At 41.2% G+C, this 21,177-nt stretch overlaps 1 protein-coding gene across 2 annotated transcripts in view; it reads left to right on the top strand.

Annotated features, from left to right (window-relative positions):
- The window catches only part of PTGIS (prostaglandin I2 synthase), a 61,732-nt gene extending 42,510 nt beyond the window's left edge, over positions 1 to 19,222 (top strand). For both annotated transcript variants that reach the window (XM_081946207.1, XM_081946208.1), the window contains exons 7-10: positions 6,788 to 6,959; positions 10,813 to 10,994; positions 14,682 to 14,833; positions 16,512 to 19,222. In XM_081946207.1, coding sequence (XP_081802333.1) covers positions 6,788 to 6,959; positions 10,813 to 10,994; positions 14,682 to 14,833; positions 16,512 to 16,659 — 654 coding nt within the window. In that variant the 3' untranslated portion in view covers positions 16,660 to 19,222. The remainder of the gene's footprint in view (positions 1 to 6,787; positions 6,960 to 10,812; positions 10,995 to 14,681; positions 14,834 to 16,511) is intronic.
- The last annotated feature ends 1,955 nt before the right edge of the window (positions 19,223 to 21,177 follow it).

Here is a 21,177-nt window from a genome sequence, read left to right as displayed (position 1 = left end):
TTCATCTGTTATCTTATCTTCTATATCTTCATTCTCTTCTTTAATTTTTGGGGTTCTGACCCCTTCATCTTTTGCTGTACAAGACAATAGTCTATCCAACTTCTTCTCAAATCTCCCAAATCCTTCCAATATGTTTTGAATTCCAACCCAAAAATCTTGAAAACTTAAGGTTTCCTCATCTGCATATTGATGCATATTTCCAAGAATCAAAAAAGCAAAGAGAGGAGAAAGGAAAAAAAAGCTCACTCCTATTTTCTACCTTCAGTTTTAGAAACGTTGAACTGTAATGAGAGATGCTCTAATTCAGTGTTTTTCAAACATGGCCATTTTAAGATAGCCAGTAAACTTGTTGCAGAAAATCAGGAGATTTGGACTGCGAGATCAAGAAAAAGCTTTATTTGGCCAAATAGTTCAGATAGAAATAACAATTTCTAACATCTGAACAGCGTTCCAATCCAAACACGCATTTTTATAGTGTATTCAAAGCATCAAGAACACGGAAATATTTTAAAACATTTCTATTGGTTAAATTCCTTATTTCTAAGCAAAGAAGCAGATTGCACCGTTTCCCCCTTTCATGTCTAGGCTGCAGTTTGCATGCAGGAAGCGCTAGATACATACTGGCTTTTGTGGTTAAGCTACCTACCTGACTCACAAATGAGACCTTGAATTGACTTGGCCTACATACAACAGCAGATATTGTGGTTTGACATTTACATTTCCCGAGTTCAAGTTTCTGGTTTTACTTCAAGACTCAGTAATGTATAACGAGACAGAAGGGATAGACGGGTTCCCCCGGAGATCCACTAGTCTGACCCCGTTTCATGTTATGTCCAAATCTCGCTTTATGTCCTGCCTTAAACTGACTGGGAAATTCTGTGAGTTGAACTCCACGCATCTTAAAGTTGCCAAGTTTGAAAAAACATTGCTGTAATTCACGTAAAACAGGCAGGGCAGGCTGTTTTTTAACCCATGTCTCATCTAGAAAAGAGGCCTGAAAGCTTCAGATGACAAAGTTGAAGCAAAGCAGAGTTAGATCACCAAAGCAGGAGGTATGGTTGAAAGAGAGGCTGCAATGTAGAGACAGGATATGTACAGTAAATTGGATGTACAGTAAGTTGGCTTATTTCCCCATTAGGAAGAAAGATTGAAAATAAAACTGTTATAATAATGTTAATAGTATTATAATCATAATGGAAGAGAAGTCGTTTATCAAAAGAAGAGTACTGTTACATATAAAACCTCCCAGTTGCAATTCTTTACTTCTTTATGACTAGTTAGAAAGGTTATTGAGTAGCTAACAGGAGAAAAACCCTTGCATGAAATCTTAAAGGGGCGGTTAAAAATATGGAGCTGAATGGATAAGTACTTCTGATGTTTTATAAGATGGCGTATATATTTTTATAGTGACAATTGTGAATGTTACTTCCAGGAACCCCTTGAATCTGCATACGAAGGGCACACACAATAGTTTAGTGGGTAGGCCTCCTTTTTGGCACACCTAAAAATAATAAACAGTAGTGTCTTTGCCATCTCAATGTTTCAAAGAACAGGCGAGATAAGTGAATCAAATATGAAAGATCTGTTTCTTGTTCTTTAGCAAATGTGTGTAAATGCAATATCTGGAAGGTCAGTCCATCTCATCCCCCCCCCACCCCCCATGTCCCCAGCAATACTATCAATGCTGTTTTCCATTCTGTTCTTATCTTGCCATCTTCTCTTATGTCTATATAGGAGAGTATATGTAGGAATGGAGAGCCAGTTTGGTGTAGAGGTTAGGGCACCAACAATGGTGGGTTGCTAACCAGTTTACTCCCGTTTCGCTCATGCATATGCTCTCACACGCAACGCTTCTGCCCATGTGCAGAAGCGTCCAGGCAGGTGGGCGGAGCCTCTCGCTACTGCCACTACTGGTTCAGCCGAACCAGGCCGAACCGGCAGCAACCCGCCTCTGGGCACCAACCTAGAAACAGGGAGATGCGAGTCCTTTGTTAAAAACAAAGCCAACTGGGTGACCTTTGGGACAGTCACTTTCTTTTAGGCCCAGGAAGGAGACAGCGGCAAACCGCTTCCAAAATCTTGCCAAGAAAACTACAGAGACTAGTCCACGCAGTCACCAAGAGTTAACAATGACTCAATGGCACAAAGGGGTCAAAAATAGGCAGATAATTTTTTTTTAAAATTATGCTGCTTATGCTTAAATTTCTAAATTTATTTTAAACTTGTGAATCAATGGAAAACGGAGAAGATGGAAACGGCTGGAGGTGTATTTGTATAAACGTACGTCTATTATGAGTAACATTGTTAATATTTAATCAATTTAGTCACCTAAACCCCTTTTTGTAGTGCAGCCCGAGAGATGTCCTTCAAAGGTCCAGTGACCTTGACCTGTGTTCTAGAGCAGGGATCTCCAACCTTGGCAACTTTAAGACTTGTGGACTTCAACTCCCAGAGTTCGACTGTCTGGGGGTTGAAGTCCACAAGTCTTAAAGTTGCCAAGGTTGGAGACCCCTGCTCTAGAGCAGTGATGGCGAACCTTTTCGGCACCGAGTGCCCAAACAGGAATGCCTGTCCATGTGTGCGCATCTGCGCGTGCTGGAGCACCAGCGTGCACATTCCTTTTTGGGGACATTTTGGGGGCCACTTTCAGGTTGTTTTTCAGACTATTTTCTGCCCCCAAAATCAGCCTGAAAACAGCCCCCAAAAACCTGTTTTTTGGCCGTTTTCCGGAGCTCCAGTGCTCACGAAGATCAGCTGGCCAGCCTGCACAATGACTCAAAAAATGGCCTGAAAAACAGCCTGTTTTTGGCCATTTTCTGGCGCTCCAGCGCCTATGAAGACCAGGTGACTGGAAATCAGAAGAGCAGCTGGCGACGGTGCACGTCATGGCTCTAGAGTATATGGCCAATGTACTTTGAGTAATCCTTTACCTGAGCATAAGGGAGCCAGGGATTTGGTAGTGGAAGTCACAGTTATCAGCTATCAAAAATGAGAAAACTGTATTTCTTCTACACCTGGAGAGGCACAGATTCTCCAACCTTCAGCTAGGGCAGTGTTTCTCAACCGTGGCGACTTGAAGTCCTGTGGACTTCAACTCCCAGAATTCCCCAGCCAGCTGGGGAGATCCTTTAACTCAAAGTATCCTGATTTCTTGCAGGCAGGAACACCTTTATGGAAGCACACAAAATCAAGAGATAAAGCACAAAGATTTCATGCAGAGATCAGTTTTATGCTTTTGCATTCCAAACAGGATGGGGAGATCTCTCTGAAACACTGCAAAAGCTGCTTCACAGAGTATAGAGGTACTAACCTAAAAGTACAGGCAGCAAACTTTAATTTAAGGTGTTGCTTATGTCTAGACTATTACTAATTGTTTCCCAATGGGTCCCTTTGTTCCCTGGAATTTAATTGGAAGCTCTGCTCTAAAATGTTTGATTTCCTGTTCCTCTCATAATTATCCCAACTAGTTTTCGCAAATCTGCTCCCAAAGACACTCCATGCTTCGGTTCTTCTACATTGAAAAGAGACAATAAGAATTTTTAGAACGCAGCTTTCAAGGCAGCAAGAGAGACTCCCATCCTTACAACATGAATAAATCAATTTGGTCACCATATTTAATAATTTAAAGCCTGATGCTCTCTCCTCCACCCCACTTTTTATGGGTGCACTTTAATTAAAAGAACAGCTATCCTTCTAAAAAGATTTTTAAAAAAACCAAGCAAGAACAACATTTGCATCTCACCCTTCCAAAATCAGCATGCATTATTTATTCTTTGCACTTCTCTCTATTAGATTTGATGTACTCTTGATGTACTTGAGATGAACAATAGTGCTGTATTGCATTTCACTTAATCATCTCGATTTTAATAAGCAAGCAGAGAACAATGGGAAGTGCTGGGGCTTCCTGTTTTCTGTTTCTCAGATTCTGAAATAAGAGCATTCCCAGGAGATACAGTGGTGGGAAAGAATGGCTGCGGTTAGGGAACACGGGGTTGTTCCCAAGGACCAAGTCTCCATATTGCGCTGCTTAAAGCTGGCTAGCTAGCTTGCTTACTTGTTTGTTTGTCTAGTTATTTATTTAAATTTACCACCTGACTCCCATCTGTTTTTTTTCTTTATTAAATTTTATACCAGTGGTGGTATTCAGCCGGTTCGGACCAGTTCGGGTGAACCGGTGGTGGCGACCTGCAGGTGGACGGGGCCACCTGCAGCAGCTCTATGCCATCCTATTTAGCCACGTTTTCTAAGCCACGTGTGTGCATGCTAGCCAGGTGCGTGAGCAAAGAGCATGCACGGAAGGTGCGCACGCTCACAAAGCTAGCGTGTATACATGCGTGTGTACTCACAGTTTTGGTGCGCGGCGAACCGGTGGTAAAATTATGTGAAACCCACCTCTGCCTGTAAGATAACTCTTTGATGGCCCATGACATAAAAACAAACAAATAAATAAATAAATAAGCAAAAAGCTTATAACAATACCAATAACAACATGGCTAAACCAAGCTTTGAAACAAACGTGTCGTAGACCAGAAGGGACTTTAACCATCTTCCTGTTTGTCTCGTTTTCATCTGAACTGAGAAAAGATCTTTTACACATGAGGATATGATATTATAAAAGGACCTCTAAACAGCATACATGAGCCCTCACATACATAGGTCGCCTTTAGGAAGCTATTGAATGCCTAGAAGACGTAACTAAATGGATAAGATTGAAAAGTGATAGAAATTGAAAACTGGAAAATCAAATACTTTGGTCTCTGCTATTTTACCATCATTCTTTAGGTGAGTGTGTGTGTGTGTGGGGGGTATGACAAGAAGCAGAATTTGAAAAGAGTGAGAACACGAAAACCAAATGCAGCTCCTTGGAGTAATGTCTCTAACAGCAGAGACATCTTCATGAAATCTGCAAGTTTGAATAGCCAGACAGGTTTATAATGGGAGAGGCATACACAGCTCCTGCCCTTGGCATGGTAATAGACAATGCAAGAAGTTCCTTTTTAAAAAACTTTTGTTCTTAATTGTGGCCATTAGAAGTATCTCAGGACCACATGAAAGATATTGGTGTCCAAAATGAGCTGTCATATTACTTTTTTAAGTTACCAGGGGAAATATAACAGCAGTCTCAGTAATGAAGAATAGTAGGAATAGCAGGTCCTTAGGAAAAATGGACAGTAGGAATATTCTGAGTTTTTATATAACCCAGGAGTTCAGGTAGGTTCCCACACAACTGCTGTTCAGTCCAGTTTATTAATGGATTGGAGGTGTTGCAATGCAAAATTCTCAAGAAGAGCACTCCGGTTATTATTCCAGGTGCAGGCCAAAACATCTGTACAGTTTTCTCCTAGGTGCTAGGAATATAAATCATTTCAAAACTAAAACTAAAAACAAAGACCACTAGATCTGTCATTGATTTAGCTAGTGAACAGTTTGCAGGCATTCACAATTATTATGTTCAGATTTCCCCAGGATTTCTCCTCCTAGTAGAGGCCTCCAAGTTTCAAAGGCTACCTTTGCAGTCCTGTTCCTGGATAGTACAGTCCTCTTTTCTGATGAGAGCAACTTTTGCCAAAAGCACTAAAACCTGGTTCAATGACCGTGGGATTACTGTGCTTGATTGGCCTCTCCATTCTTCCTCCATACTCTGGGTCCTTAGTTTCCAAATGAGATGCAAAAGTTGCTCTCATCAGAAAAGAGGACTTTGGACCACTGTGCTTCATTAAGGCCAGGGTCAACGCAGCCGTCTACCAGGAGATTTTGGAGCACTTCATGCTTCCTTCCACAGACGAGCTTTATGGAGATGCTGACTTCATTTTCCAGCTGCCCACACTGCCAAAGGCACCAAAACCTGGTTCAATGACCGTGGGATTACTGTGCTTGATTGGCCAGCAAACTCGCCTGATTTGAACCCCATAGAGAATCTATGGGGCATTGCCAAGAGAAAGATGAGAGACATGAGACCGAACAATGCAGAAGAGCTGAAGGCTGCTATTGAAGCATCCTGGTCTTCCATAACACTTCAGCAGTGCCACAGGCTGATAGCTTCCATGCCACGCCGCATTGAGGCAGTAATTGCTGCAAAAGGGGCCCAAACCAAGTACTGAGTACATATGCATGCTTATACTTTTCAGAGGTCCGATATCGTTCTATGTACAATCCTTATTTTATTGATTGCATGTAATATTCTAATTTTCTGAGATGGTGAATTTGGGGTTTTCATGAGCTGTAAGCCATAATCATTACAATTGTGACAAATCACGGCTTGAACTATCTTGCTTTGCATTTAATGAGTCTTATCTCATATATTAGTTTCACCTTTTAAGTTGCATTACTGAAATAAATGAACTTTTGCATGATATTCTAATTTTTCAAGTTTCACCTGTATAATCAAATTGTGGATGAGAGAAGCCTTATTACAGACTGAGCTGGCATTCAGTAGCAGCAACTCAGTGCCAGGTTGAGAATATGGTTAAATTAGTGCATTAGGCATTATGAAATTCGTTAGGTTTCTAAAGCAGCCAATTAGTGGTGTGTATAGTATCATTAATGCTACAGAAGACTTAGGGTTATTTCTCAGCTTTTCAAGGTAATCCTTCTAAGGCCACCCGGTTGTTCATTTATCAAACTGCTAATGTGGAACTTTCTTATTGAAGGAGAAACAGACCCCGTTGATTTTAACTGAAAGGATATTTAAATTGGATCAGATTTTGTTGCTTTGTGATAAAGTTCTATATGTGTTCTCTGGCATTACATTCTGTCTGATTCCTTTGTTGTTTCTTTTCATTTTTAGAGTAATGCTGGCCCAGCAGTTTTTTGGCTTCTCCTGTTTCTTTTAAAACATCCTCCAGTCATGGCAGCAGTTCAAGCTGAAATGGAAAAACTATTTAGAAACAGACGATTAGCAACCAGGCCAATTTGTGAGATAATCAACCAAGACATTTTGGATAGCACACCCATTTTTGGTTAGTAACATGTCATTCATCTAGCCCTGAGCAATTTAATTCCTTAAGTGTCAGTTAAATATTTACCACTGTCATCACTGAATCTGGGAAAGCTGCTTTCACCATCCTATCTGTCTCTTTGATTTTCTTTACTTAAAGCATAGCGAATATCAGATTTTCCCTTTAGCTGTCTCCATGTTGTATCCAGTCTTTTTATCTTGGTAAACATGTGGATATGATCACAGAGAGGAAGACAGCAGTATGTGCCTGGGTACCAAGTCTTTCAAATTCAGGATTGGCAAAGTTTGAGAGAAAATCCCCAAAACATCCAGTGACATCTCCCTTCCAAGATGACCTTGAAATGAGAACTGTCTTGGGCAGGAAAAGTATCCCTGCATAGGATATAATGGAATTATTTATGGAACCCATTATTGTAGACTTAGTTTATATTACGGTGGGGGACTAACTTTCCATTTGATTCACAGCCAGTCAAGTTAACCAGTCAGATTGTTGCCTCTGCTTCCCTTGCTGTTGTTGTGGCCCGCCAATGGTCAGCGGAGCTGGTGGCAGACAGACAGTGAGGAGGTTGGGGAGGGACATGGGCCAGTCCTGGAGTCTGGGGAAGGCTCTGATGAGGGCTCTGCGTCAGAGGCAGAGAGGGGGCCAGGGCCGTCTGACGGTTATCAGCTGCCTTTGGAAATGGAGATCAGGGGGCAGAAGAACAGCTGGAGCCTGTCCTCGATGTGCGCATGTGCAGAGCTGCCAGGAGAAGGGAACAGTTAAAGAACAAGGGCTGACTCGGGAGTAAAGGCACAGGTGGACGGTGAATGGTTCCTCCCATAGGAAATAAAGAGGAACAAAAGGGGAGTAGAGTTTGCAGGAGACAATTTGTTCATTTAATTAGTATGAAGATTTGTTTGTGACACTCAGAGACTCCTTGCCAAGTATTTTCTTGTACAGCATTGCGTTTGGAAGATATCGGCTGGGCAGCTCTCCAAGCCTGATAAGGTTTGTGGTTCAGTGGTGGGTACCTACCGGTTTGGACCGGTTCAGCCGAACCGGTAGTGGTTTGGCAGCCTGGGTCGCTGGAACTGGCAGCAACCCAGGCCTGCCACGCCCCCCAAACTGGTTCCCCGGTCGGCACCATCAGCATCGCCATCTTGTTTTTCAGTTCTGCGCATGCACAGAACAATTTCAATTGCACTGCGCATGCGCGCGCACGAGCGAACCGGCAGTAGTGCTGGCCAGAACCCACCCCTGCTGTTGTTGTAAATTCACCCTTGAAAGACTGTTTGCTGGGATTTTGCTGGATGTTAATGAGAGGAATTCACATTAACTTAATAAAAAGGGGTTTTGTCGGGACAAGGAGTTTGCTTCATGATTTTGTGATGCCTAGGTCAGAACAGCTGTATAAACCAGGCACCCCAACAATCTTTTCAGTAGCCAATGTTTAACTTTTAAAAAAATAAAATAAAAGTATTCTCTTATCCTGTTTGTGGCTATTCCTGCACCCTTAATAGTGGCTGTTAACAATGAACTAGTTATTAATTCAGGTGTCGGGAACCCCAGACTAGGGTTATAAATTGAGCTAATCAACAATAAGGCAAAGTTGCAGATGTTGATTAAAGAGAAATATCTTAACTATAACCTGGTCTGTTGAGGATTGGGCTGCAGGGCCTCTTTGAGTTTATGCATATGATTGTATGATGGCATATACTTAATCAGCCATCAATGTCTTGCAGTGTCAAAAGCTATATCTCCTGCTCCCTAGGTTAAATGGAAAATGTTCAGTATGTTTCATCTAACTTTCAAGGTCGTCTACTACCACTGTGCCCTCTTTCTCAGATTTCATCTCATCCCTAGTATAAAACTTGCAAAAAGTACTTTCAAAATGTAGTAAGGGAACCTCTGAAAGGACGTAGCAACCTTTCAGTAGAAGACAGAATTGTAATTTTAAGTCATGACATTTAACTCTTAAGATTCCTACAATTTCTTCGCCCCAGTCACGTCTCCTTTAAGAAAATGCAGGTGATCTGTATTCAGAACTGCTATTAAAACTAGCAATAAAGCATTTTAATTCTACCCTTCCTGCGAAACATCAGCCTATGACTCGCAAAACCCCCTTTATAAATACAAAAAGAAATCACCAACAATCCTATTAAAATCAAGGCTAAAGTAAGTTCCAGGTTGTCAGCATCTTAATACAGTATTAGTCTCAGCCATAGGTATATAGAAAAATGTGTTACCCTCTCATACAAACACATATCATCACATAACATCACATGGTGAAGGTAATTGCTTCAACACAACTGAACTGTATGATTGGAAACTGCCCTTTCTCCACGGGAAAATTCCCAACATAAAAAAATAGCTGAATGGGTAATAGAAATTGTAGCATTCTCTTTGTCCTCGACTGGTTCGCTTTGTATAGAAAGGTTTTCTCCGCCTCCCCATGTTCTTACTTTACTTTACTTATTTTATTCATATTTATAAACCGCCCCCTCTCCCAAAAGGGACTTGGGGCGGTGTACAGTCAATACATAAAAGATACATAGATAAATCAATACTCAAATATTTAAATACATAAATAGTTAAATACTTAGATACTTAGATGGAGGAGGTTAAAAGAACTGTACATTAAAGTAAAGTATTTAAAATACAATCTTTAAAAAACCCCTAAAATACCCCAAAGAATTAAATTTAAAAATGGTTCCCCAAAAATACCAATTAAAATATATATCTGCCAGTTCATTCTTCTCTACTGCAGTATTACAGTATTACGCTGTTTCCAGATATACGGTGTGATTACACTCTGAGTATTACATATAAGAAATGTATAAAACAAGCATTAACACTTCTACATATCATTCAAAGTTTTTCAACTCTACTTGAATAAGTTACAGTTGACTTAAGTTTCCATGATGTTCAATGCAGTGGTGAAATCTGATTCTCTCCCACCACCAGTTCTGTGGGCGTGGCTTGGTGGGGCGTTTGTGTCATGTGACTGGGTGGGCGTGGCCAACTTTTTTTTTTCACTTTCAGCTTTTTCTTTTTCTTTTTTTTTTGCTTTTTAAATCATTTTTCCCTCCTGTCGGGGCGAACTGGCAGAGAAAAAATGCTTTAAAAATAGCTTCCAAAGATCGCGTAGCTGCGCGATCGTCGGAAGCTGTTTTTAAACCATTTATTCCCTGCAGGTTTACCCAAACCGGCAGGAAAAAAAATGCTTTAAAAAGCGGGGGGAAAGCTTCCGATGGTTGTGCGGCTCACAGCTGAGCTGCGCGATTCTCGGAAGCTTTTTTTGTTACTAACAGTTCGCAGAACCAATCGTCCCTACCGGTTCAACGAAACCGGGAGGATTTCACTCCTGGTTCTAAGCCACCAGAAAAGAAGGGGAGACGACCCCCCGTCCAACAATAAACTGGATGCACTATGCAAACACTATTTATTCATCGATCTTTTTTTCATCCCATCTTTATTATTTTCATAAATAAGGCAACAAACATATCTACTACTGCTTCCTCCTCCTATTTCCCCCCCAAAATAACAACCCTCTGAGTTAGGTTGGCTGAGAGAGGTGTCACTCAACCGGCTTTTGTGCCTAAGGCAAGACTAGCTGGTAGTAAGAAGCAGCGATCTAATGGAATTATATTCTGGCTGGTTTTCTTAGGATCCCAATGTTAGAACAAGACTTCCTATTATCCATCCTTTATTGCTGGTCTTGTTTCCAAAGGATTTGGCAAGATGGGAGTTTGGGTGCTATAAATTGAGCTATCATCTTCTCTGCACATTGATGTCATGACAGGCTATCCACACTTTTGCTCCTGTGCTATTTTGGGTGCCATAATTTTCCCTGTGGGTTTTCTGCTTTCTGCAGACAGCGCCTTCAATGAAAGCCTGCGTTTGTCAGCCGCGCCTTTTATCAGCCGAGAGGTCCTTCAGGACATGGCCCTGAGGCTGGCAGCTGGCAGAGAGTACCACCTGAGGAAAGGAGATAGGCTTTGCCTCTTCCCATTCATAAGCCCTCAGAGGGACCCTGAAGTCTACGAGGAGCCAGAGGTAAAACACGGCTATTCTGAATCCCATCTCCTGTGATGACCTTGCTCTGATGTTTGTTTATGCTATGTATCTTAACTAACTATATGAAGCGAAGAACTGTGATTATTCAGTGCACGGCATTCTTAAGACTTGTCAAAACTAAAAGCAATGACATAATGGTAAGCCACCTGAGGGAACAGCTCAGTGGTGGAATTTCAATTTTTTTTACTACTGGTTCTGTGGGCATGGCTTGGTGGGCGTGGCAGGGGAAGGATACTGCAGAATTTCCATTCCACCAAATCCCATCCTCTCCACTCCTGGGGGAAGGATATTGCAAAATCCCCATTCCCTCCCCACTCTGGGGCCAGCCAGAGGTGACAATTGCCAGTTCTCCAAACTACTCAAAATGTCCGCTACCGGTTTTCATGAGCCTGTCAGAACCTGCTGAATTTCACCCCTGGAACAGCTACATGTAGACATTGTATAAGTCAGGTTATGAAGCGAGAAGGCTGTGATCCCAGGCAGAGATCCCAGGAAGAGATCTGGGAGGCTTATCTTATAACTACCAGTGGGCAGATTTTCTCCCTTTATTTGTCGTAGAGCAGGGCTGTCAAACTCGTGGCCCATGGACTGGATGCGTTATGCACTGGTCACGCCCATGCCTACGCCTATGCTTGGTTTAGCAAAAAGGGAGAAAATCCCAATACGTCATGTGTTGCACCAATGACGCCATCAGTTTGACAGCCCTGTGGTAGAGTCTTAAAGATCCGGAATGGGAGAAGTCACAGCAGCCAGGTGGACATGGGTGGGTGGATGCAGCTGGGTGAGTCTTACTTTATCAGAGTGGCTAGGTGGGCGTGGATGAGTGCACCCACCAAGTCATGCCGACCTACCCCACCCAATCCATCTACACCAATCTGGCTGTTGTAAAAAGTTGTCCTAGACCATGTGTGTCAAACTCATGTTGTCACATTGTTGTCACTTGACACATCGTGACTTTTTTCCCCTTCACCAAAATGGGTGGGTGTGGCCAGAGCGTGACGCATCTGGCCCATGGGCCGCAAGTTTGACACCCTTGTCCTAGACCCTTAAAGATCTATTCTTGGGAGAATTTCTGGAAATGTCACTGCTGAAGACTTCTAAAGATTCAACTGTGTTTAAACACAATGAATCCAGTACACAGGTAATCTTCGACTTATGACCACAATTGGCACAGGAATTTCAGTTGCTGAGAAATGCGGTTGTTAAGTGAGTCATCACATGACCCGACCCAATTTTATAACCATTTTTACTATGGTCTTTAAACAAACCTTAATGGTTGGGCAGTGGATCACATGGCTGTTAAATAAATGATGCAGTGGTTAAGCAAACCCAGCTTCCCCAACTGATTTTGCTTGTGGCTGCAGGATGCGACCACAAGATACAACCGGGGGAGGGGGCTGCTGGGGGTTCGCAGGGGTTGGGGAGAACCTCTAGCTAAGATTCTGTGCAGCTTGGAGAACCTCCAAATCCCATTCCTGGCTGGCCCCACCCGCCCCTCCAATCCCCACACAGCCCATTTTGAATGCAGGTAAGTGCAGGGGTCACACGGAGGCTTGGGGAGGGTGAAAAATGGGCGTACCGTAAGGTCTCCGGAGCGTGGGGAGGCCATTTTTGCGCTCAAAGAAAGCCTCTGGAGCCCGGGGAGGGCAGAATCATCCCGGTGCCATGGTGCAGGAAGCTGACTAGGTCACACTCACCGTGGCTACGCCCACCCAGCAACCAGGCAGAGAACCCCTTGCTAAAATGTTTGAAGCCCACCCCTGGATGCAACCAACGTACAATAAATATCAAGTCAATTGGCAAGTGGCCAAATTGCAATCACGTGGGTGGGGCAATGGTTGACAAACTTCAGGATGGATTGTAACTCACTTTTTCCAAGGACATCTTTGTGTTCTTGTTAAACAAATGGTCCTATGTAACTAACAGTAAAGTTATCAAAAAAAAAAAATTTGTTCATATTTGGAGTGGGGGGAAAAATCAGCCCACCAATGCATCAGTCTTGGGTTTTCTTTCTCTGCACTGAATGTGTGAACTGATTGCATCAAGAAAGGAATGCAGACCTCCTGTGGGTAACAATAAGATTCATGATGGTTCTTTCATAACAGCTCCAAAATATTTTTTTTTTCTCATAAGACTGGCTCTCAAGAGTTTTCCCAGGAACAAAAATAGTTTGGATCCATATTTATGATATAAAAATACAATGATATAATAATAGTTAAGAATATAAAAAGCTACCCTGGAATTCCTGTTTGGCTGTTGCTATGGTAACCTATTGCACATCTTTAAAAATATATCAGTATCTTCCCCAGTTCAGTATTCTTAACTTGCTTCTCTTTTACTTCACCTTCCTAATTTTTTCTTTGTTGACAGAGAGTCACACTGGAGCAGCTTCCTTTTATGAACAATTTCCCACGAACAATGCTGAGAAAACCATGATAGTATTATAACCCAAGTTCCAATAAACAGTAAATCCTGTGTTTTCCCCCCAGGGGTTTGGGAAAAAAAGACTCTAAATATAAAAATTCTGATTATTATCACACTTGAAAGAAGGTTAAGAACACAATATAAGAATTCCCACAAATATTCTACTAGTCACCTCCACAAGGGATCTGTGGAAGGAAAACTCTATTTTACCTATTTTCCCTTCTTCTTCAGCATAGAGGGGAAAGGTTTGCCTCTTCGTTGAAGGCAAAGTAATACATAGTTGTTCATTTAGGGAATTGCTGTTCCTTTTACCAGTATATCAAATTATTTTTACAATGTTCAGCAGGGCTTTATAACTAAATTTACTCGAGTGGAGCAGTAGCCACAGTGAAGATAGTTTTTAAGTAATTGCAATCTTCTGTTTTCGTTAGAATAAAAGGATACAGATCAAATAGGTTGATTTCATTTCCTTCCCTGTGTAATTGGAGCTCTGATTCTTTTTATTGGAGTTATGGAGAATAAAAATAATAAAGGCAGGATTAGAAAAAAACTGAAATAATTTTTCAAAACCTAAAATAATACCGTATACCGTTCTCTTATGTAACTGCTTTCATTTCTTTTGCCATGTTTTGCAAACAGTAAATATTTTTGATTGCTTCAAGACCTTATTATACTTAACATATAGACATTCATGGGATTGAAGTTAATTAGGGTTAGCTTGTACCAATTTTAATGGGCCTGCTTTGGATCCAGTTCCATCATGTGCCACATAGCCATTTCCTCTCCTGTTTATTCTAGTTTAAACTTTTGGATGGAATTTTATACAGCTAAATATCCTAAGTAAGGGAAAGGGAAAGGTTCCCCTCGCACATATGTGCTAGTTGTTCCCGACTCTAGGGGACAGTGCTCCTCTCCATTTCAAAGCCGAAGAGCCAGCGCTGTCCGAAGACGTCTCCGGGGTCATGTGGCCGGCATGACTCAACGCCGAAGCCGCATGGAACGCTGTTGCCTTCCCATCAAGGTGGTCCCTATTTTTCTTCTTGCATTTTTACATGCTTTCCAACTGCTAGGTTGGCAGAAGCTGGGACAAGTAATGGGAGCTCACTCAGAGATGTGGCACTAGGGATTCGAACCGCCGAACTGCTAAGCTTTCTGATTGACAATATCCTAAGTAGGATGTTTCTTTTTAAATATTAGTTATTTCAAAGGAAAAGGAACATTTATCTGAACTTGTTTTTTCAGAAGTTCATATATGACCGGTTTCTCAATTCAGATGGCACAGAAAAAAAAGACTTCTATAAAGGAGGACAAAGGCTCAAATATTACAATATGCCATGGGGAGCAGGAATAAATGTCTGCATTGGAAAGTTCTTTGCAGTTAATAGCATCAAACTGTAAGTGAACGCATAACACTGATAAAATAGCCATCTCTAAGCATAATATATCAATTAAAAGAATCTAGGGTTGGCTTGTAGCAGAAGCTAAAGCTCTTAAAGACAAAAAAAAAGCAAACAGAAATGTTCATTTGATTTGGTTTCATGATGTGAATATGGATTGAATCCATTTTTAGAACTCTTGATGAAGTCTTCATCCATTACTCAGATGATACTCCATCTGAGATTACTTCATCCATTAGTTCCAGAGTCACTGTTCATAACCAGTCAGAGTAACTTCTCATGAAATGGGCACATAAATAAAATTTACATCTTGTGATCCATCAGACTGAAAGGAGACAAGATGAATGTCAACCACAAGTTCTGCTTGACGTGCATGTCAGGTGTTACTTTGCAATTCAAAACAGGCAGCAGACGTTAGTTTCCTTATCTACCCCAGAATAGATCCCTGTTCACTGTTAATTAGTAATAGCCTACCCTCAGTTTGGTAGTTGGTCTGTTATTCAATTTTGCCTTAGCAAAATTTCAAGGATTCATTTACTGATCCATTTAGAGAGCTTACGCTGATTGCCTACAAATATCTCAGCCCATGCATACTGAGGACTTGTTGTGCTTGCTTTTCTGGGTGTGAAGGGGCTACAAGCCATAGTTTGTTTAAAAAAAAGTTTTTCTGGATCTTACTGCTGGATAAATTTGTTAAGAATCACATCTCTGGCTGCCAGTGTCTTTTAGAAATATCCAATAAAGCCACACGTTATTCGGAGCAAAGCTGCATAAGATCACGTTTACTTTCAATAGGATAAGGACTCACGGTGCAAATTTGCACCGTGTTTTACAAATGTACAGCCTAATTTTACAATTGTAATGTTTGTTTAAATATCCCTTCTTTTTTGGTGTTGAGCCTAGGTCAGTGATGGCAAACCTATGGCACGCGTGCCACAGGTGGCACGCGGAGCCATTTGTCAGGGCACACATGCGCACTGGCCAGCTGAGTTCACCCTTTTTTAAAGCCATTTTTCGCCCTCCCCAGGCTCCAGAGCCTTTATAGGAGCCTGGGGAGGGCGAAAAGAGCCTCCCCCGCTCCCCCCGGAGGACCTCCAGAGGCTTCATGAGCTTCCCTGAAGCCTCCGGAGTGCAAAAAACGGCCCTACGGGCAAACCGGAAGTTTGGGAACGGACTTCCGGTTTGCTTGGAGGGTCGTTTTGACTGCTCTGGAGGCTTCAGTGAGCATCCTGAAGGTCCCTCAAGCCTTCGGAGCGCTCAAAACGACTCTCTGAGCAAACTGGAAGTCACTTCCGGTTTACTCGGAGGTTCGTTTTGACTGCTCCGGAGGCTTCAGGGAAGCATCCTGAAGGTCCCTCAAGCCTCCGGAGGGCTTCCGGGGGGGCAGGGGAGGCTGTTTTCACCCTCCCCATGCTCCTATAAAGCCTCTGGAGCCTGGGGAGGGCAAAAAAAGCATGCAAAAAATGTGCACTGAGGGGGGTGTCACGCATTGCATTATGGGTGCGGCACGCCCGCACACTACCCCCTGCGCTCCCCCCACTTATGGCACGTGAGCCAAAAAAGGTTCGCCGTCGCTAGCCTAGGTATTTCTACTTCTTGATATTAAAGCACAATAAAAATGCAAAGTCAATATCACTGGCTATACTGATTTGTTTCTGCTTTCTCCTATTTACAGATCTGTTTTCCACCTCTTAAACTGTTTTGATTTGGAACTGATGGATCCTGCTAAGGAGATACCAGGCTTTGACAAGGAGAGATATGGATTTGGAATACTGCAGCCAGAAACCGATGTCAGAATACGATATAAATTGAAAGACCAGTAAAGTGATGGTCCATTTCTCCAGTCATTCTGTCTAGTGCATAATCTGCAAAGAAACAATGCTTGTTAGTTACCGTTGGAATTAATTTTGAGGGCCCTTTACTAAAAGGATGGGAAATGTCTAATATTAGACCACATTCTGTTTTTCAATTTCCTGAAACTGTTCTCCACCTTGTGAAGGTTGCTTAAGTTTTTCTACCTCATTCTCAGGATATTTCAGAAGTCATGAAGAAATCTGTCTAATATAAGCTATCGTGGATGAGGCCGTTACTTTTTCAGTTTGACCTCTCTCCATCACTCTGTAGCCTCTCAGCTTATGACGACTTCTTATCTGAAAAAAAAAACCCTTGTGGAAAACAAGAGGGGTGTGTGTGTATAGATCATAGGAGGAATACTTTACAATGAATTACTAGCATACTTCCATTTCTCGTTGGGTACAATCATAATGGAATTAATGCAAAACACCACACTCCTTTTATATGGATTTTAACTGAAATTCCTTTCTATGTTAAAAAAAAGAAAAGAAGCAGAAAAGACAAAAGCACTTTTTAAAAATCAGTTTGAATTCAGAAAAATATTCTGGTCCAGTGCTCCGTCTGTCTTTGTCAACTATGGTCCTCCAGATATGGTGTCTGGGAATTCTGAGAATTGTAGTTTAATGCAGCTGGAAAACATCGAGTTAGAGAAGCTGATTTATGTTTATCTATGAAAGTGCATTTTATGTTATTCTGCAAGTTGCAGATATTTTTGATCATATTTTTGTAAACCAGTATTTCTGGGAGAGAGGGGGAGATGTTGATGCAAATAGACCATTTCAAGTGACCTAGTTCACAAATGACAGCCATTTTGGTATCTGTTTGGTTAAAGATACAGGGCTGGAAACCCAGTTCTAGGCCTGTCTTAGGGTGACCCTGGGCTAGTCCCTTTCCTTCAGACCTAGGAAAAAGACACTGGCATTTGCCAAAAATGTTGCTAAGAAAACAGCATGGATTGATCCAATGGAGTTGCTAGTTATATATACACACCCAAAATTCATACATCCAAATCCCAGACCATGGTTTACAAACCATGATAGCTAAGTTCGTCTACTTTGAAACCGGTATGACTTCATGAAAAATAAGACTCTAGCCCTTGTGTTTAATTAGTCTGTCTTACAGTTAGTATACACAACAATTTAGCCCATATAACCAGCAGGATGAATCCTTCCATTCCAAATGTACCTTTAGTTACAGCCATAATTTTCAGACTTCACAATTTTGTGATGCGTGGGCTTGTCTATGGAGATTCTTAGTTATCCATGTTATGGTAGTCCCAAAGGTGCTCTTTCAAGGGGCAACTGGACTTTCTGGTTTTTTCTTAGTTTTGATTCCCATCTAAGAAGCTGAAGAAGCTTCTTGCATGAGAAGAGAAAAGTCTTCTAAGAAAAACCAGAAAGTCCAGTTGCCTCTTGAAAAAGCACTTGGGATGATGTGTGGGCTTCAATTCTAATACTGACAGGGGAATTTGGGGGGCTTATTTCCACATATCTTAAAACTGTCAAGTGTGAAAAACATTGCTTCATAGGATCTTCAACAGATTGTATAGAGCAGTGGTCCCCAAACTTTCTGGCACCAGGGATCAGTTTCATGGAAGAAAACTTCCAAGGACTGCGGGCGGGGGAGGGGGGATAGCTTTGCGCACAACCTAGACCTGCGCAAGGACAAATGTAGCTTCATTCACTCACCTGATGCTTTTGGGGCCCATTTCCTAACAGGCAGTATTGTTGGGGACCTCAATATAGAGTATAGCAGCTTTTTTTTTCAGACACAGCCTGACACTTTAAATGACATACCAAGTATGTTTATACCTGAGTCCAGGCAAAAACTACAGAAATCACTTCTATGGGAAAACCAAACCAAACACGTTCCCGGTGTTGTTATTATTACATTTTCCCCTTAAAGCTAGACTTTCATTTTCCAGCATCAAACAGAAGCAAGCAGTCTTTGGAGACTACAGTTCACCAAAAAAGTATGCTGTAATAAATGTATTACTTTTTTAAAATGGTAAGAGCCTGCGTAGTTTTTGCTGTTTAATTTCCCTCTGGAAATATTTGTAGATGCTGTTATAAAACAAAAATAAGCAAATACTATTGTAAAACATTTCTTTTAAATGAGAATTGACACATATCTTTAACAGAACAAAGAAATAATCTCAGAATTAAATAAAAGCTTTAGGAAAAAAACAACAACAAAACACCAAAGTGAAGAATAAATGAGGTGTCCTGTTCAAAATTGATTTAGATCAGTGTTTTTCAAACTTGGCAACTTTAAGATGTGTGGACTTTAAAGTGCTATTCAGGAGTTGAATCTTGAAGTTACCAAGTTTGAAAAATGCTGATCTAAAACTGTTTCCATGAAATCTCATCGGATACTCTTACACAATTGTTTATTATGCTGCTATTGCTCTTTAGTTGTTTAAATTGTTAATTCAGTTGGATTAACTGGTTTTATTTTCTTATGACCATGTATTGTTGAATGTTTTGTAGAAAGGACAGATATACCTTTCCTAAAATAAACACAATTGTATTGGATGTGGAACTCATAATTTCATTTTTCTGTCGTTGCATTTCCAAATTTTTATATCTCTGTTATCTGATCAAACCTCAGGCTTTCAAGGAGGGCTCTTTTGGAAATGAAGGGGTGTTCCATAAAGCTCCCATCCATAACAAGAATTTGAAATGCCTGAAGGCTTTAGAATCAGATTCATGCCTATGCACATTTGTTTACCAGCATTCTCAGTCCATTTTATTGCCTTTATATACGTATAGATAAGCATGTTTGTTTTCCAGAAAGCATAAGGAAGAAAACATAGATTTTTATATTCACAACTTTTCTATAAGGCAGGTTTGAGAAATAGTGGTCAAAATCCCACCTCCATACCAGTGATGGGATTCAAAAATCTTTACTACCAGTTCTGTGGGCATGGCTTTGTGGCCGTGGCAGGGAAAGGTTACTGCAAAATCCCCATTCCCTCCCCACCCCACTAACCTGCTTTCAGCTCTGTTCTCCTGTTCATGGCATCAAAAGAAGATCAGCTGGGATGCAGCGGGGGCAGGGCCAGCTTGTTTGCGGGTTCTTCGAACTACTCAAAATTTCTGCTACAGGTTCTCCAGAACCTATCACAACTGGCTTGAATACCACCTCTGCTCCACACACGTAATCCATTCCGTCTATTGCTCTAACCATTACACCACATACAGTATACTAAATATTGTTCATGAACCTATAATTAGTAATCTTTCAGAATCTGATGTTAAATCCAGGGCTTCAGATGAAATCCTTTACATGACATTGAGTGACAATTCTTTTACATCTTAAAGCAGAGTGTTCAGATAACTTTGAAAGAAAAGATTACTCTGAATAGATTTAGCATAAAGGATAGGACCTAAGAAGGTGAAGCCAATAGCCCAGTGGTTATCAACCTTTTCTTCACCATGGATACAACATTTAAATACTTTTTGTGGCCATGGACCCCCAAGACTCAAGGTTTAAATCACAATATTTCTTCAAGCCTTCACAGACCCTCTGTGATGACATTGTGCGCCCCCCCCCCCAGGCATCTTTGGACCACAGGTTGAGAACCACTGCAGTAGCCCATAATTCTACCTAGCATCTTTAAAGAACAGTCTTAGACAGTTCTTAGACATTTACATTTATCTTTAATATATGTAAATTCATGGACTGCTTTTACATTTCTCAGTGGAAAAGCACATTTGCTTTTTAATTTTTAGCAATTACATTTTAAAACAGAACTACCGGAACAATCATGATGCAGTCCTATTTTTACCTGAAACTGAATCCCATTTCAAAAGGTGAATTGAATACTTTATTTGGCCAAGTGTGACGAGACACACAAGGAATTTGTCTCCGGTACAGAAGCACTCAGTGCTCACTTCAGAAGGTGCCAATGCAGGATGTCCTTTCCTGGCCTGGAACAAATGTTATACTTCAAATAACAAGCCCAAGCATAAATAAACGATGTCAATTTTATGAAATTTTGGCCTTGTTGCAAACTTTCTTTTGGATAGGATTACATTTATTCATCTCGAGAATACCTAAATATATATATTTTTAACAAATTACAAGGTGGAGGTTTTCCTTTCTATTAGAGGACACAAATGAATAAATGAGTTTATTCAGATTTCCCAACCTGGTGATCTCCAAGTGCTGTACCAAGACCATCCTCATTCCATATCTTCTCTTCCATATCTCATCTTACTTCCAGTACATATGAAAACCTCCAGTTACAAGTCCATGAAGTACATTTTGATATAGATATCCTCAAGCAAGCACTCCCATCACAAAATGTTCAATTTTCCTTAGATGAATCATTATTTAAAAGCATTAGTTTCAGGAGAAGATTACCTAATGGGAAGTCCAACTTTCCTGACAAGCCAGTGGCTCTTAACGAAAGCCTTTGGTGGTTTGACATGAAGCAGCCTTTGGTGGTTTGACATGAAGCAGCATCTGTCAGAGAACTTTCA

This window comes from Natrix helvetica (assembly GCF_964273705.1).
Source record: "Natrix helvetica genome assembly, chromosome: 3".
NCBI classification, from domain to species: domain Eukaryota; kingdom Metazoa; phylum Chordata; class Lepidosauria; order Squamata; family Natricidae; genus Natrix; species Natrix helvetica.
The sequence above is the reverse complement of the archived record's forward strand: the minus strand, read 5'-3'. Positions and strand labels throughout refer to the sequence as shown.